The 15786-nt window shown below is 47.1% G+C and overlaps 1 protein-coding gene and 1 long non-coding RNA gene across 3 annotated transcripts in view; one reads left to right on the top strand and one right to left on the bottom strand.

The window, feature by feature from the left end:
- LOC124227782 (uncharacterized) overlaps positions 1–11863 on the bottom strand; it is a 111655-nt gene extending 99792 nt beyond the window's left edge. For both annotated transcript variants that reach the window (XR_006885552.1, XR_006885554.1), the window contains exons 1-2: positions 11729–11863; positions 11131–11189 (exon numbers count right to left, since the gene is read on the bottom strand). This is a non-coding gene — a long non-coding RNA (uncharacterized LOC124227782). The remainder of the gene's footprint in view (positions 1–11130; positions 11190–11728) is intronic.
- On the top strand, positions 11742–14493 carry MSC (musculin). Its single transcript, XM_046641694.1, has 2 exons — positions 11742–12553; positions 13436–14493. The coding sequence occupies exons 1-2, from the start codon at positions 12044–12046 to the stop codon at positions 13520–13522; spliced, it is 597 nt and encodes a 198-aa protein (XP_046497650.1). The 5' UTR covers positions 11742–12043; the 3' UTR covers positions 13523–14493.
- The last annotated feature ends 1293 nt before the right edge of the window (positions 14494–15786 follow it).

The following is a 15786-nucleotide window of genomic DNA, read 5'->3' as shown; positions in this document are numbered from 1 at the left end:
CAGAATAGTCAAAGCAATCTTGAAAAAGATTTTCAATTTCAAATCTTACCAGAAAGCTAAAGTAATTAAGAATTTACAGTATTGGTATAAGAACAGATATATAGATCAGTGGAATAGAACTGAGAGTCCATAAGTTTACCACAATATATATGGTCAATTTGATTTTGACAAGGGTACAAAGAGAAGTCAATGGGGGAAAGAAGAGTCTTTTCAACAAATAGTGCTGGGACAATGGATATCCACATGCAAAAAAAACCTAAGTCGGATCCCTACCTCACACCATACACAAAAATTAACTGAAAATCAACCATAGAGCTAGACATAAAACATAAAACTCTTAGAAGAAAAATAGGGGTAAATCTTTGTGATCATGGATCAGACAATGGTTTGCTGGACATGACACCAAAAGTCTAAGCAAACAAAGAAAAAAATAGATAACTATATTTGGTTAAAATTTAAAACTTTTGAGCTTTACAGGACATTATCAAGTGAAAAGACAACCCACAGAGTGGGAGAAAATATCTGTAAATCATATATTTGATTAGGGTGTAGTATCAAGAATAAATAAATAACAATTCAACAACAAAAAGACAATCCAATTAAAAAATGGACAAGGGACTTGAAAAGACATTTCTTCAAAGCGATGGCCAACAAGCACATAAAAAGACACTGAACATCACTAGTCATTAGGGAAATGCAAATCAAAACTACAATGAGACATCACTTCATACCCACTAGGATGACTAAAATCAAGACAAAGGACAATCAAAAGTGTTGGTGAGGATGTAGAGAAATTGGAACCTTTCTACTTTGTTCCAGAAAATATAAAATGGTACTGCTCTTTTGAAAAAAACCTGATAGATTCTCAAAAAGTTAAATATAGAGTTACCACATGACTCAGTATTTATATCTTAGATATATACCCAAGAGGCTTGAGAACATACGTTCACACAAAACCTTGTGCACGAATATTCATAGCATCATTATTCATAATATCCAAAAGGTGGAAACAACCTAAATGACCATCATTTGATGAAAGGATAAACAAAGTTTGGGAAATACATACAACGGAATATTATCTAGCCATATAAAAATGAAGTACCAATATATGCTAAAACATGGGTAAACCTTGAAGAAGATTATACTTAGTGAAATAAACCAGGCACAAAGGTCTGTGGCTTATAATATAGATGGATTATAAATGGAATTATTTGATTTCATTTATGTAATAATGTCCAGAATAGACAAATACACAGAGACAGAAAGATTGCTGGTTTCCAGGAGATAAGGAGGAGTGGCTTTCAGGAGGTGGGGAGTGACTGCTAATCACTGTCAGGTTTCATTTTAGCATGATAAAAATGTTTGGGAAAAACCTAGTGGTAATGGTTGCACAATCTTGTGAGCATACTAAAAACCACTGAACATTTTATGATATAAGAATTGTATTTCTATTAAAAAAAAAGAGTCAGTGGTTATATCCATCCAAGCAATGCGAAGAAAAGACTGTAATAAAAACAATATTTTTCAACCAAGTAGTATAATAATATAAAAAATAAATGAAAAGTCATGTGTTGATATTTTATAGTTACTTGGCATTTTCCTCCCTAGCTAGACTAATTTTTCCACAATTTCTAAAATGAGGATTAAATTTCAAGAACTATGAGATTAGCTATCCCTTTATTACTTAAAAACTCCCAATTTAAGCACAGAGTGCCTAGCATTTCACATTATCCTGCTTACTAAATTCTCCAGGATTTAACATTCTTTGTCCAAGAGCATTATCTGCAGGGTAGGCCAGTGGGTTGAAGAGAAGAGTTAGAGTTCAAGTCTGAAGGAAGTTTCCTGACAGAACTTCCTTTTCTTCTGGGGAAGTCAATCTTTCTCTATTAAGACCATCAGCTGATTGGATAAGGCCCACCCACATTACAAAGGATAATCTGTTTTGTTCAAAGTCTACTGATTTAAATGTTGAGCTCACCTAAAAAAAAAATACCTTTACAAAAACATCTAGAATAATGTGTGGCCAAATGTCTGGGTACTGTGGCCTCGCCAACTTGACACATAAAATCAACCATCATGGTCATGATATAGTAACAATAAGGCTAGACTGTTATTTCTCGACATCTGGGTTCCCCTTCAGCTAAGTATCTCTGTGACTCTCAGCAATGGACTTCGCCTCTCTTAACTTCAATAGCTCCATCACAAAATGTGGGGGGATACTGACATTTAGTGAGCAGAATAAGAAAATAAGGGCAGTGGTGGGGGGCCAGTCTAACCTACTCTACTTTTTTCCCCCGTTCAACTATGCTTCACGTACCAGTGGGTGCCCTATGGCTAATACTGAAAAGTCAGAGGGTTATCATGATTTTAAATACCCAGTATTTGCTATGTTCTAAATGGCTAAAGGATATATGGAAAGAAATCCACTAATACCTCCAGGTGGCCTAAATTTTCACAGTTTATGTTTATGCATATATACTTGCACGCATTTATATACTTTTGGTCTTAAGGCCATTTTACATAGACAAGGCACAGGTGAAAAATACAAGAAGTAAATAGAATTTCCACATGGCATTCTACGTTAATGGCACCCTCGCGACTTCTACAACACAGCGGTTCTGTGTCTTCGCAAAGCCTTCCCTTTCCACTTACCCGAAAAAGGAAAAAAAACGTATGCCTTCATTTGCCTCCTTCCTGCATACCACGGGTCCCCGACTGTAGAAGCTCCATGTAAGTCTCTCCAAGTGTCTCCCTAATCTCCGTGCTCCTCAGTCACCTCTCCGCCCCAGTGAAACCTAAGGAACCCACTAATGGCTCACTCCTGCAAGTTCTTCCTACCAAAGATGGAAACAGGCAATCTTACTATCAAGATTCGACTATTTCTAACTGAAAACCACTATGTATCAATCATTGCGCTAGCTAACTTCACACTTGTTAATGGGTATAAGTATCAATCAGTCAACCTCACCGGGGCATTAAACCTGCTTTGAAATACTTTTCCTTACACCTAATCAAACCCTTCTTATATTCTCCAACACGGTTACTCCCCACATTTCCCACTTCTGGTAATCCGACATCTCATGCCTACTTGCCTATTCTAAGTCAATAAACTGAATTTATATTCCACCGAGAAAACAGAGACCATCAGGGGCTAATCTCTTAGCTTCTCGTTACACACCTCTACTGATCTACAGTGGCATCCTACATTATTTACTTTCATCTCACTTCAGGCAAAGAGGTCTACCTTCTCTTCCTCAAAGCTAACTTCCCATCTCCTTCTACCCCCTCTTGGCCCATCATTATTTCCTTCTGTTTCTCATATTTTTAATATCTGTAATCTCTTGCCCAAGATACAAGCATGCTTAAGCAACTCTCACCCTTAAAAACAAAAGGAAAGAAAATAGTTTCCTACTAAGGTGTGATTCCAAACACTTCCACCTGTGGCCAGGATTAAGGACCAGAGGTAAGACTCAGTCTTCGACCACCAACCACAAAACAAGCAAAATATATGAAATGATGGTTCTCCAAACACTGGGCACAAGGCCATGAAGGACAGTGGACCCTGAGAGATGGGAAACAAACAAGGAAAGGCTATAATTGCCCCAGATATTGCTGTGACAGAGGTTTCCAGGCTGAGGAGCAAGAAGGGAGAACCCAAGCAGACTCCCTGAGTTGAGAAGACAGAGCTGGGAGACTGGAGAGAACAATGCAGCTAGAATTCCCAGAACAGAGCACCAGAGAGCAAGAAGATGCACAGAGAGAGAACTCTGGAGATCTGCAGAGGGTGAGGAAACACCCAGAGGCTGAAGGAAGATCCAGCAAAAAAGATTAAAGGGGACAGTGCCAGGTACTCACACAGGGCCAGGAATAACACCTGCTTCAGCCCGACTGCGAAATCTCATGATTCACGAGGCACTGGGCTGAGTGCTGAGAAGAGTCTTGCCTCAGTAGGGGGAAGAATTAGCTCTAGAATGAGCAATGTCCTGATTCCTTATACCAATCTGAAAAGCAGGACTGAAAAGGATTACACTATTTCCAACTATTGCACTAACTTTACTGCCTCCCAGAGCAAAAGATCAATAACATTTCAGGGAACACAAAGATCCCCAACATCCAAAAGGTAAAATTCATAATGTCTGGCATCCAAACAAAAGCTACCAGGCATGCAAAGAAGCAGGAAAACGTGACCCACAATTAAGAGAAAAAGACAACTGAAAATGACAGTCACAGAGCCACTCCGCTGGCTGGGCCTGCTTCCCTCTGCTTCCGTAGTGGTTGCATTCACAAAGGTGAAGCCCTGCTCCAGCATCCTAATGGCAGCACTGATCCAGGTCAGCCTCGCTCCTCACATGGGCCAGTCACGTTCCCCTTGTCTGCAAAGGAACTTGACTCCTGCATACTCCTGCCTGGAGCCGACGCCGAGGACGAGCCAGAAGCTTCAACCCCACTCAGTGTTCGCTTTCGGTTCCACTCCTGGTCCACAGAGGGATTTTTCTTGTTTTTGAACACGGCTATGTCATTTCAGCTGCCTATTTTTATACCTTAACTCTTATTGCTATGCGTTTGGAGCTCAGCGGAAGCTTCAAAATGTGACCTAACCAAACCATCTCAACTGGAAGTCCCCATCCACTATTTCCTGAAACTGCTCCCTTGCTTTCAATAACACTCCTCTCTCTTGGCTTTCCTCTCATCTCTCTGATTACTGCCTTGATTTCTCCGAATCCTCCTTCTCTGCTCACCCATTAAAACTGTGGACGGTTAAAGGCTCCGTTCTCTCCTTACTCTATGTCAAAGATCTAATCTGAGGCTTTTTGGGTCTGTGATCCTCTAAAATTTTATGAAAATTCTGAATTTTTTCCATTAGGAAAAAAGTGTTACAAATGGTATTTAAGACTAGATTTCATTTTTATAAGAAGAAACCTTGTTGTGATGTTTATAAATGTAATTCTTCGGTTATTTAGAATTAACTCTGGGGTTGTGGCAAGTGGAGTATATGATAAGTAGATAAGATATATAAGCTACATTTGCAAACAGGAAATATTCTTTAGCATCCATTCAGTGAATGAGAAATGTAATTGGGTTCCAGTAAGCGTTGATTGTAGGGTAGAGCACATAGGAATAAACTGAGTTGGTTAAATGAGTGTGCGTCTCCATTAACCATGGGTGAAGACTGGATTTGGCTCATGTGTTTGTGAATGTTTTCAATCATCAAATATTTAGGTGGTGCCTTTCATAAGCTGCTGGACACTGGGGATATCCAGAAGGACAAGACACAATCTCTGCCTTCCTTGAGCTTAGTTTGGTCTTTTCATTTTCTTCTTATTTATTTTAATTCTGCTCCTCTCTTCCCTAAAGGAAGTTGCTTGAACGTGGCCATCTAAGAAAGAACAGGAGCAGGGCGATGGAACAAGACAGGAAGATATTTTACCTAGTTCTCTTTCCAACATCCTCCAGGAGGTCTCCTTTGAGACTGAAACCTAAAGAGGAATGTATCTGTGGCTCCCCCCTCCCTGCAAGCTAACTGGCTCGTTATCCTTGCTAATTGGGCAGAGCAGCACAAATAAACCAAGGAAAAAACACATCCAGAAAAAGTGGGCATTTTTCCCAAAACACCCCCCTGCTGTCTGATCATCTATGAGAGCTCACTTCAGAACTGCAGGTCAGAGAGCTTAGAGCTGGAGAAACAAAGTTTGTACGTAAATAAGCCAGGCCCCATCTTTTACAGAAGAGCTGATGAAGGGACTGGTTGACAAAGTGTACAGAATCCTTGCTCTCTGACACCACAAAGTATCTATTACATGAGAACTTCCTTCTGGCGCCAGGAGGCATTTACTTTTCACTTGATGTCCTATAAGGGATGGGGGTGCGGGGCGGAGGGCTGCTAAATGAGCAGCAGCGCCCACTACTATTGGGAGAGGAAGTAGAGAAAGAATGAGCCCGTAGGAGAGAGAATGGGGACGATAACGTAATAACTGACCTTGTACAATGCTCTATGGCCTCCAGGGGAGCCTGCACACTGGCAGTCGTGTTGAGCCTCACCACCACCTGGGAGGCGGGCTCTACACAGAGAAACAGCTCCAAGTGGCCCAAGGTCACTCAGCCGGTAGATACAGAGATCTCCTGATGTCTGCAGCAGAGCACCAGTACGTGCCACAGGGCAGGAGGTCATTCTCTCCTAGGTTAACTCCACAACTAAATCAAACAGGGCCAGGACCACATACTGGAGACCACAGCCGTGTGCTGCATTTCAAGGGATGTTTCCATAATGGAGTATTTTCACATTCCCGAAGTACTGCCAATAAAAATCAACAGTCAAAGAAAAATCTCCCGAGACACAAGTTTCTTGGCTTCTGCCTAAGAGTGAAAAGCTGTCTCAAGGGATTTCTTAAAATAAGACTGCTCGCAGACCCACAAGCCACAGGCCAGACTTGTTTGCCCTTCAGGATTCTCCAAATCAATGAGGTCCAGGGATTCTGCAAACAGGCCTCCAAGGGAGACCTTCACCGCAGGGCTTTTTCCGCGAGAGCTGGGCTGCTGTACTCCACTGGTTGAGTGGTCAAAGTGATTTGCAGCAGACACACGACATTCCAGGTGGAATCCGGGGTTTGCAGAACAGTTACACACTGGCGCAGGCTCCCTAGAATCCACAAATACAGCTTTAAAAGAAAATCTTTTCCCAAAGCCACGTGCATCTGTAGTTGTCAAGATATCAACGAGGATTTTTATTTCCTCTCCTGAATGGCAGAGGAAATCAGGTCTCTGCGTCTTCTCACTTTCCGTCTCCCTTTTCACTCCTAACCCTGGCTTTTCTGCCTTCAGCCTCCCCAAGCCTGATGCATCCTGGCACTGGCCTCTCTCCATGCTCAGGCCTTACCGGGCTCTGAGGAGGCAAAAATCTTGCCACACTTCTTGGATGAATAAACCAGCAGCAGGGGATGGTTGTGTCTGGATGACAGAGGACTCATCTGGTCGATTCCACTGTTCCCACAGGTGCCCGACCATGTGGCTGGTGGGCATCAAATGCCAGGAGCTCCTTTCCTTCCCAGGCAGGGGCCGTGGGGACATTCAGGATGCGCCCGAGACACAAACTGCCCGGACCTGGAGCTGGGCTCAGGGCTTCGTGTGGATGAAGGAAGAAGAGTCTGGGCCTAGGGAAAGGCTGGTCACACTCTGTGCCCCCAAGCGACTTGCCTCCAAGTGACCTGCCCCTCACGTGACTGGCATCCCACGTGACCTGCACAGTACGTGACTCGAACATCCCATGACCTTGAGCCTTCATCTCCCTGGCCTGTGCGTCTACTCTGTACCAAGGGCTGCTCTGAAGAGGCCCAGGTACTGGGCACCGAGCCCAGGCCGTCGTCCGCAGGCTGGCCTGTCCTGCCTGGAAAAGCGAGCCAAGGCCTCTCCGGGGCTGAGGTTTCCATTACCAGGAGCTGCGGAGATCCAAACCGGAAGCGTTTCTCCCGGCCTCCTGGGTTTGGGCGGATTAGACCAGACCAGGTGCACGTGGTGAGGCGCAGGCGAGATGACTGGGATAGGCGAGAAAGGATGTGACGTAATGTGCGCGCCCCACATTATCGCGCTTTTTCCCACGAGACTATGCCTTCCGAGGGGGCAGGAGTCCGTCTCACCAACACCTGCCACAGCAAAAAGTAGCCACTCAATGCATGGCTACACAGTTAATCCCTGAATTATCCAATAGAAACGCAATGCGAGCCACAGATGTAATTTTCAACTTTTCGTAGCCATATTATAAAAATAAGAAACAAGTGAAATTAATTTTAATAATGTTTCCTTTAACCCAATATATGCAAAATATTATTATTGTTTGACATAATTTTTTTAAGTATTAATGAGATATTTGGCATTCTTTTATTCATATTGTTTTCAATATCTGGGGTATAATTAACAGTAGTGTACTTGACTAGTCACATTTCAAGGGCTCAACAGCCTCACGTGGCAAGTGGCTTCCATATTGGCCAGTGTTGACCTAGACTCTTTGTTTTCCTAGATCAAAAGTAGGAGTGATCCCAAAGGTATGGGCAATTTCTTCAGCCAACCTGACAGGTCAGAACCTCACGAGGCTGTGGGGACACACCACCAGGGAAGTTCTGTGGGGAGAGCTTTACCCATTCAAATGCATTCCCACATCAACCATTTCTTAAGCACCTACTTACTATGTGTTTTGACTTGGTGTTCACAGAAGATAGATGCAGCCTCTGCTCTCCCACACCTGCCCTGCCCAGCTTCAGACGTCCTCAGCCAGTCCCACTACAGAGCTGGGGGGGAGGGGGCGGCACTGAAAGGCCATCTTTTCTATGGCCTGTAATTACCATCCCACCTCATTCTCCTTTTTTAGAAAACCAAAGTCTGCATTTTTGAATATTTTAACCTATTAAGCACCTTTCTGTGTTACATCCAAGCATGCTGCTTTTACATACCCTCCAACCTCATTTAGCCCTTTTGGTAACTCTGATTTAGGAGTTTTATCCCAGTTTTCAAATAGGGAAGAGTGCGGCTTGGAGAAGTGCTGTGACTTTAGGAGGAGAGAACGTGGAGAAGGAAGAAGTTTCTAATGCAGTCCCATCTATTTTCCCTCAGTGAGGTCCCTGAGGAGATCTGCAGAAAATGTGAAGCGATGGCACCGGGCCCTTCAGACCCTACAAGCCAGCGGGTAGAGAAAGAACATGGCCTGGCGCCATTTTAACCCAGAACAAGGCCTGGAGCACAAAACCTGGGTCAGCTCCAGGCCGCGTCACTTACTAGCTGTGCGGTGTGGGCAAGGCAATTCACAGTAATAAAAAGAACTAGCATTTATCCATCTTTCCCTTGTTTCAGGCTCCGGCCCAGGCAATTGCTCTTCTACTTTCTCTTTCTCACAACAAGATAGATAGTACATTATATAGATTAGGAATCTGGGCCTCAGGAAAAGTAAATTGCCAAAGGTCATACAGCCAATGAGTAGGAGGGTCAGGATTAGAAAACATTATCAAATATATTAACGTTTGTTTTATAATGTAATTTTAACCTCCCTCCCTATTGCATACTTAAAAAGAACATCTTAGAGAATTTGAAGACCATCAATGCACACCATAAACAACTGTATGTCCATGTTATAGATCTAAAAGGATGTAAAGCAGCAGCAAATGTGCTTTTTTAAAATACAAAAATAAAGGCTTTATTATTCATTTGCAAGGGGTAACTTGCCAAAACAATTAAAACAACTGGGTTTTCAAAAGAGAAAGCTGTACTTGAACTGTTCAATTCATGGGGCTGTTGTAATCATTGAGAGAGAAGGAAAAATAAAAGCGTTTTGAAAGTGTAAAGCGGTGACAAACATCAGATAGCATTAGAAACATGTTACAACAAACTGCGGTTCTATACTAATATGAAATGTACATGAGGATACATCTCCTGATCTTTATTAGGAGTCTGCAACCTCGAAAAAAAGAGTGAGAGAATGAAAATACATCTAGAAAGAGATGACAGGAAAGGGAAAATGATAGAAAGACAAAAGAAAAATTGAGAAGATAGCTGTCTTTTTTGAAAGAGCACAGAGGGAGAGAAGAAGAGGAAGAGAGAGAAGGAAAAAGAAAGGAAGGAAGGAAAGAAACACGGAAAGAGGAAGGAAAAGAAAGAAGGAACAAGGAAAGGAAAAGGCTACGAAAACAATAAGCAAAAATTGTTGGAGCCAGGCAGTTCCTTCAAGAAAAAGAAACTGGCCGTGACCCGCTTAGTGCTGAGGCTGGGTACAGTTTTTGCGACTGTTTAGAGAAAATCTAGCGCTCACCCCGCCATTAATCTTTTCTAAAGAAAGACTTTGTTCTGCACCTGTATAAACAATCCAGATTTTTAAAACCTATATGCCTGCCTCTAATGTGTGAGGCTGTATTTATACTGATAGCTTCAAGTAATCAATAGGCCAGCAAAAAGCTAGCCTGGGATCTCCCCCTTGACATCTTTTTGCTCTCCCTTCTCTTTTTCTGCTTCCCTCCTTCGCGTGGCGCACCTAGAGTCAAGTTCAAGTTCAAGTGCTCCAGGACAGATTCCTTCGCTCTGTGGAATACTCCCTGTGCTTTCCTTTTCCTAGCCCAGAGAGAACTGAGAGCGAGTGATCTTTTTATTCCACTGATCTTAGAAGGAGCCCTTCCCCCGCCCCCAACAAAATGACAAAATTTACCGAGAGAAAATCTCTGCAAATGGGCGCGAGCGGGAGGGGTTGTGTGAAACATCCCTCACGAGGGAAGCATGGCCTGGGAGACAGACGAAGGTGGAACGATGCCTGAGTGATGAAGTCAGCCCGGGCCAGCCACCTGTTGCGGCGCTTCAGGCACGGAGCCTGGCGCATTTGTTCTGCTCGAGGAGTCGCGGAGCGAGGCTGGCCCTGTGGCTTCTGCCTGCCCTGCCCCGCGCTGCCGGCACGTCCATCTCCTTGCGCTTCGCTCAGCCTGGGAGCCTGTGGGCTTTGACGGGAAGCACAAGAAAACCTAAATTGGGTGTGAAGACTCACTTTCCTCGTTGGAAAACGGAGTAACCATATTCCAACCTCAGAAAGTTTTAATTCTTTAGTTGTTGTTTTAGGGGGTTTTTTTGGTTTGTTTTCATTACTCAGTGGGCTGTCACGTGGCGCCTGCTCAGTGACCGGCACACAGCAGGCACTCAGTAGCTGCCCATTGGTGTTCCTTCCAAAATAAGTACACATCCCCGGACTACGTATTGCAAAGGCCCTTGGAGTTAGAAAGTGATGAGATCACAGTTTTGTTTTATTTCCTTCGGGGGCTGGGGGTAGGATGTTTTATTTTTGGTTGACGTGGGTCACGATAATTCTGGGTGCTATTTTGTCGTTTTTGAAGTTGGACGATTGTGCTGACTTAGCATTCTGCTTCCAGGGGCATGCTCTTTAAGACACAAGCCAAAAGAGTAATCGATTCCCTAGACTTTAACTCACTCAAAGGGTGGGGGCAGGATCCTCTGTCTTATTATGGTGTAAAATCAAAATCACACATGGAACTTTCAAGACAGTAGAAAATAGATACAACATCCTGTGGTGTGTGGTGGGGAGGCGGGTAGGATAGGAATATCGAGGGTCCGGAGATCTAAACACGGATGTTGGGTCCATACTCTACTCACCAGCCTGGAGATTTGGGGTCCTTTACTCAGCATCTATCTCTGCGGCTTAGCTTCAAGTTCTGCAAAGGGGAGATAATATTTGAGTCACAGACGTTGTTTGAAAATGAAACGAACGGATGTAGAGTAAAGTGCTTTGTAAATCATAAAGTGATGCTAAAAGAAAAGGAGGAGGAAGAAAACGCGAGGTAACTTGTGGGCTGTTCAGTGTCGTTTGCTTGTTTTGCTTTTACTCCTGTGTGGGGCCAGCCTTGGATACTCAGTCATACCCTATGAGCGATGAACTTGGAAAACAGAGTTCTCCTGAAAACTGGTAGAGAAGCAGAGGTAGCCATCCTGGGGTTCTAAGGGTCTGGCAATCTTCACCATCGCTAAGATTAGTTGGGAGTGGAAGTGGGGTAGGTACGAACAAGGTCCCCTCCATCACTAGCCCAGCGCACACTTAGCTCGCGCTGACAGTCTGAGGGGCCATCGCCACCCCCCGCCCCCACCCCAGGGTCCAGATCTCGGCTCAGCAGAGACTTCCCCTTCCCCCGCCCCCACCAGCAGATCCTCTGAGCTCAGAAGAGCGGTCCCCACCCCTTCCACGCCCCTGCCCCACCTCTTGCCCCCCTTTCCAACCCCTTCTTCTTGGCCTGGGGTGGTTTGTTCCGAGGAGTACAGATAAATAGTCCTCTCGAAAGGCGCAGCTCGCGGGTGTGCACGCCGAGCCTGGGCCGGGCCGCCGACGTCTCGGCCGCGCTCTCCGGGGTCCGCGGCAGGGCTCGCTCTCACGCTCCGCGCTTCCCGACTCGGGTCTCTAGTCCTTCTCCGAGTCCGGCCTGGCCCCCGCCTCCGGGAGGGAGCGGAAGGCGGAGACCGCGAGACTGGCCTGGGGGAGGAAGGCGGGCGCGCTTGGGGCCTGGGGGACGCAGCGATGTCCACCGGCTCGGTGAGCGACCCCGAGGAGATGGAGCCGCGGGGGCTGCAGCGGGGGTACCCGGTCCCCGCCTCTAAGAGGCCGCCCCTCCGCGGCGCCCAGCGCAGCTACATCTCGCCCAGTGACAACTCGTCGGCCGAGGAGGAAGACCTCGACGGCGAGGAGGAGCAGTGTGCGCTGGGCGCGGCCGGCGGCGCTGGAGGCTGCAAGAGGAAGCGGCCCGGGGTGGCTGGGAGCGGCGGCGGCAAAAAGCCCCTCCCGCCCAAGGGCTCGGCCGCCGAGTGCAAGCAGTCGCAGCGGAACGCGGCCAACGCCCGCGAGCGCGCCCGGATGCGCGTGCTGAGCAAAGCCTTCTCCAGGCTCAAGACCAGCCTGCCCTGGGTGCCCCCCGACACCAAGCTCTCCAAGCTGGACACGCTCCGGCTGGCTTCCAGTTACATCGCGCACCTGCGGCAGCTGCTGCAGGAGGACCGCTACGAGAACGGCTACGTGCACCCGGTGAACCTGGTAGGGGCGCTGTGCGAGGCCGGGGGCGAGCGGCCAGGAGACGCCCAGCGCGCTCCTGGGCGCCGGGCAGAATCAGGCCGCTGGGAAGAACCGCCGAAATGGGGGTTCTGGTATGGGTGGTGAGGAGGCCAGTTTAGTTTCTCCCAAATCACGAGAGGGGCCAGCCATTTTCCTGGAGAAGAGCCATCCACCCTTCTGGGTTTGCATCATTCTCATCATTGTACTTGGTGCTTTGCCCAGTGACAGCTATTGGTTAATATCCTACTTCCGGGGTGAATCTGGGTTCCAGCTGGGTCTACTGCCCGGTTGCAGATTGAATGGCAGATCTCCCTCGCCCAGCTTTTTCCAGCTAAGAGTCTGACAGGTTTGGTTCAACAAGCCCTACTTTCCGAAAGGAGGAGGGACGACCAAACTCTATTAAAGAGCCTTTGGATTTTTTTAATTCGCGCAGAAAAGCAGAGGTTTCCCCAAATGGGATTTGTCTGGAAAGCCCCTCTCCAACCTGCCAACTCTCCTGGCTTGAGAAAGATCATATCCCAGTTCCTACTTGGAGCGGAGGACTGAGTGTGTGTGTGTGTGTGTGTTGGGGGAAGGGAATTAAACCACAAAATCCCAAACTTTTGCAAGTCTCACCGAATCATCCCGAGGGCAAGTCCGGGAGGAAGCACAGACCGACGTCTCGGGGCTCACGTAATCAAACTCCAGTAAAATTAAAATCCTAGTTTAGAGAGAAGACACGCCAATTCTCAGAACACTGATAAAATCTGAACTACTCAAGGCCAGGGATATTCCAGGGTTCGCTCAGGGAGAGCGGTTTCGGTTTGAGACAGGACTCTTTATCTGGGCTCCTCCAGTATCTGACGCTCTTTTTTGATTTTACAGACGTGGCCATTTGTGGTCTCGGGACGACCCGACTCTGACACCAAAGAAGTTTCCGCAGCCAACAGATTATGTGGGACCACCGCTTAGATCGAACCCATTCGATGAGGTTATTGATTAAGCGCGTGTTTTGGGGGCCACGGAGAGAAAGGAGACAGCGTGAGAACCCCCAGAGAATGGGAAGAAAGTTCCATTGGAGTCTTCTAGACCCCACCCCCACCCCCGCGCGAACTGTGAACAGCACAGCTGGCGGGCCTGGGGGGCAGAGCCGGAGGCTCAGCGGCGTGGCTGTCATCGCAGGGCGCCCACGGCTCCGGCTGCCTGGGATCTGGGCGATGACACTTTACCTCTCCAGAAGGAGCCTCCTTCAGTCGAGAGCGCGGACCCAGATCCGACCTCGGGCTCTAGCAGTGTAGACTAACCCCCGCGCTGCGGTCTGAGCCCAGCGCCAAACTGCCTGGGGGTTCGTTTCCAAGCTGAGCCAGAGGTGATGGCCCGACTCTGCAGAGCCCAGGCCTTTTAAGGTTAGGCAATGGTTAGAAGGCGCTCTTGGTGATCGGCCTTAAAGACTGAAGTCCTCACGTGAGACCCACATAGGGGGATGTTTTTAAGTTGCAAAGAGAGGAGAGTGGCATATTTGGGCCAGGTTTGTATCCCACAGGGCAGCGAGGCGGGACGAGGACCTCTCGGCGCCAGGAGAGAAGGAGGCACGCTTTACCTGAGCCGGGTTTGGCCCGGCGCGCTCCGGGTCCCCTGCGCCCACCTCCACCAGGCTCTGGTCTTCCTCGGGCCTCCCTCGACTCCTTCCTCCCACCTCCTTGCAGCGTCCCCTCCCCGACTCCTGACTGTCCCCACCTGGCCGCCCCCTCCAAGCTCGGGTCGCTCCCTCCTCCAACACCGCCTCCCGGCGCGCAGTTTCTTAGTCGCTCGGGGAGGAGCGCGCGGTGGGCGCCTGGGGCTGCTCGGTACCTAACGACCTAGCCCAGGGGAAGGCTGCCGCCCGGCTGCACTACCACGGTAATTAGCAAATGTAAATAAATTTATTTTTTTATGAATAATAAAACGCATTGTGAAAACCGAGTGCCCCTGGGTGCGTCCGAATGTAGTCTTTGTTGCCTTCTAAAGAAGTTTGGTCTGGAAGTTAAAGGAGCCCTCGTGGTTCTGGACAGGGGTTTTGGGTCATTTGGGGCGGAACGGTAGTGATCACGTTTGCATCACTGCATTTCTGAATGGAACTCGTTACTTTCTATGATTCTGATTCTTCTGGAGACAAGGGTTCCTGGAAGGCAAGAACTGGATGCTTATTAGGCCCTAAGAGTCTTTTGGGGGCAGGGCCACGTTGAAAGGCATAAACTCTTCCAGGTAAATTAGGTGCACATCTTTCTTGTGCCCACGCACACCACACACCCACAGGACACTTTCTCCAGCCTAAAGCACCCTCCAATGCTTACAACTGCAAGTAGTTCAAGAACCCACAAACAGGAGTGAGAGGTGAGTCTCAGGTCTAACTACGGAATAAAATCATAACACAAGGTGCCAATTTGTATTTCAGTAGAGTTTCTTTGTTTTTTCCCAAATAGTGTTTATATAGTGTTTTTAACATACACCACCCCATTTTCCTTGTCATTTTCTTCCATGTTCACTGCAATGTTCACAGCAAATAACAACTTGGGAAACCCATCATATGGTTTTTAAGCACCAGTCTTTTTTACAGCAGCATCCTGTTTGTAAAATATTTAGAAAAGTGTGAAGGCTGAAACTACCTAAACGGTTGCCCACTTTGGGGCGTGTCCATTGTTTTGTAAAATTGAAAGGCAGTTTTCTTGACCAGAGAGAGAAAATACAGCTGGAGTTTAGGAGGTGGGGGGCGGTGAGGGAGCATGGCTGCTTGTTTGAACTAAACCAAACCCAAACTCCGGAGAACTGCTTTCTGACCCCATTTTCTTCATCTCTAGGGGGATTCAGCCCTCCGGGTCCAGTGCTCAGTGGCTGCAGCCAGGGCTGAGGTTTATATTAGTCGGTTTCTGTGGCACCAGGGGCTCTCTGGTCAAGGAGAACTGGGGAGTAACTAGTGACAGGAAACCCTCCCTGATGGTTAAAGACACTTAGGCCCTGTAAGTTCTGGGTGGCACCTTCTTGGGGGTTGGGGTGTCTGTAGGAGGCCAGCTCTTAGTCGAGGTCTTTTCCAAAGCTTCCAGCAAATGAGGTCCTTTTCACAGAAACGAGGCAGCACACAGTACCTTGTTAAGATGAACCTAAATGTCTACAGAACCCAGCTTGAAATCCAGGCTGTGCCGCCCCACAGACTAGTGCATATGCAACCCCTGGAAGCCTCAGTTTCCTCATCTACAAAA

This window comes from Equus quagga, chromosome 16 (assembly GCF_021613505.1).
Source record: "Equus quagga isolate Etosha38 chromosome 16, UCLA_HA_Equagga_1.0, whole genome shotgun sequence".
NCBI classification, from domain to species: domain Eukaryota; kingdom Metazoa; phylum Chordata; class Mammalia; order Perissodactyla; family Equidae; genus Equus; species Equus quagga.
Note: the sequence above shows the minus strand (reverse complement) of the source record. Positions and strands in the feature narration are given on the sequence as shown.

What these genes read in the sequence shown, in the direction of transcription:
- MSC (XM_046641694.1), top strand. Translation starts at nt 12,044, where the DNA reads ATGTCCACCGGCTCGGTGAGCGACCCCGAGGAGATGGAGCCGCGGGGG. An exon ending in ACGTGCACCCGGTGAACCTG is followed by an intron (nt 12,554 to 13,435) that starts GTAGGGGCGCTG and finishes TTGATTTTACAG; the next exon opens with ACGTGGCCATTTGTGGTCTC.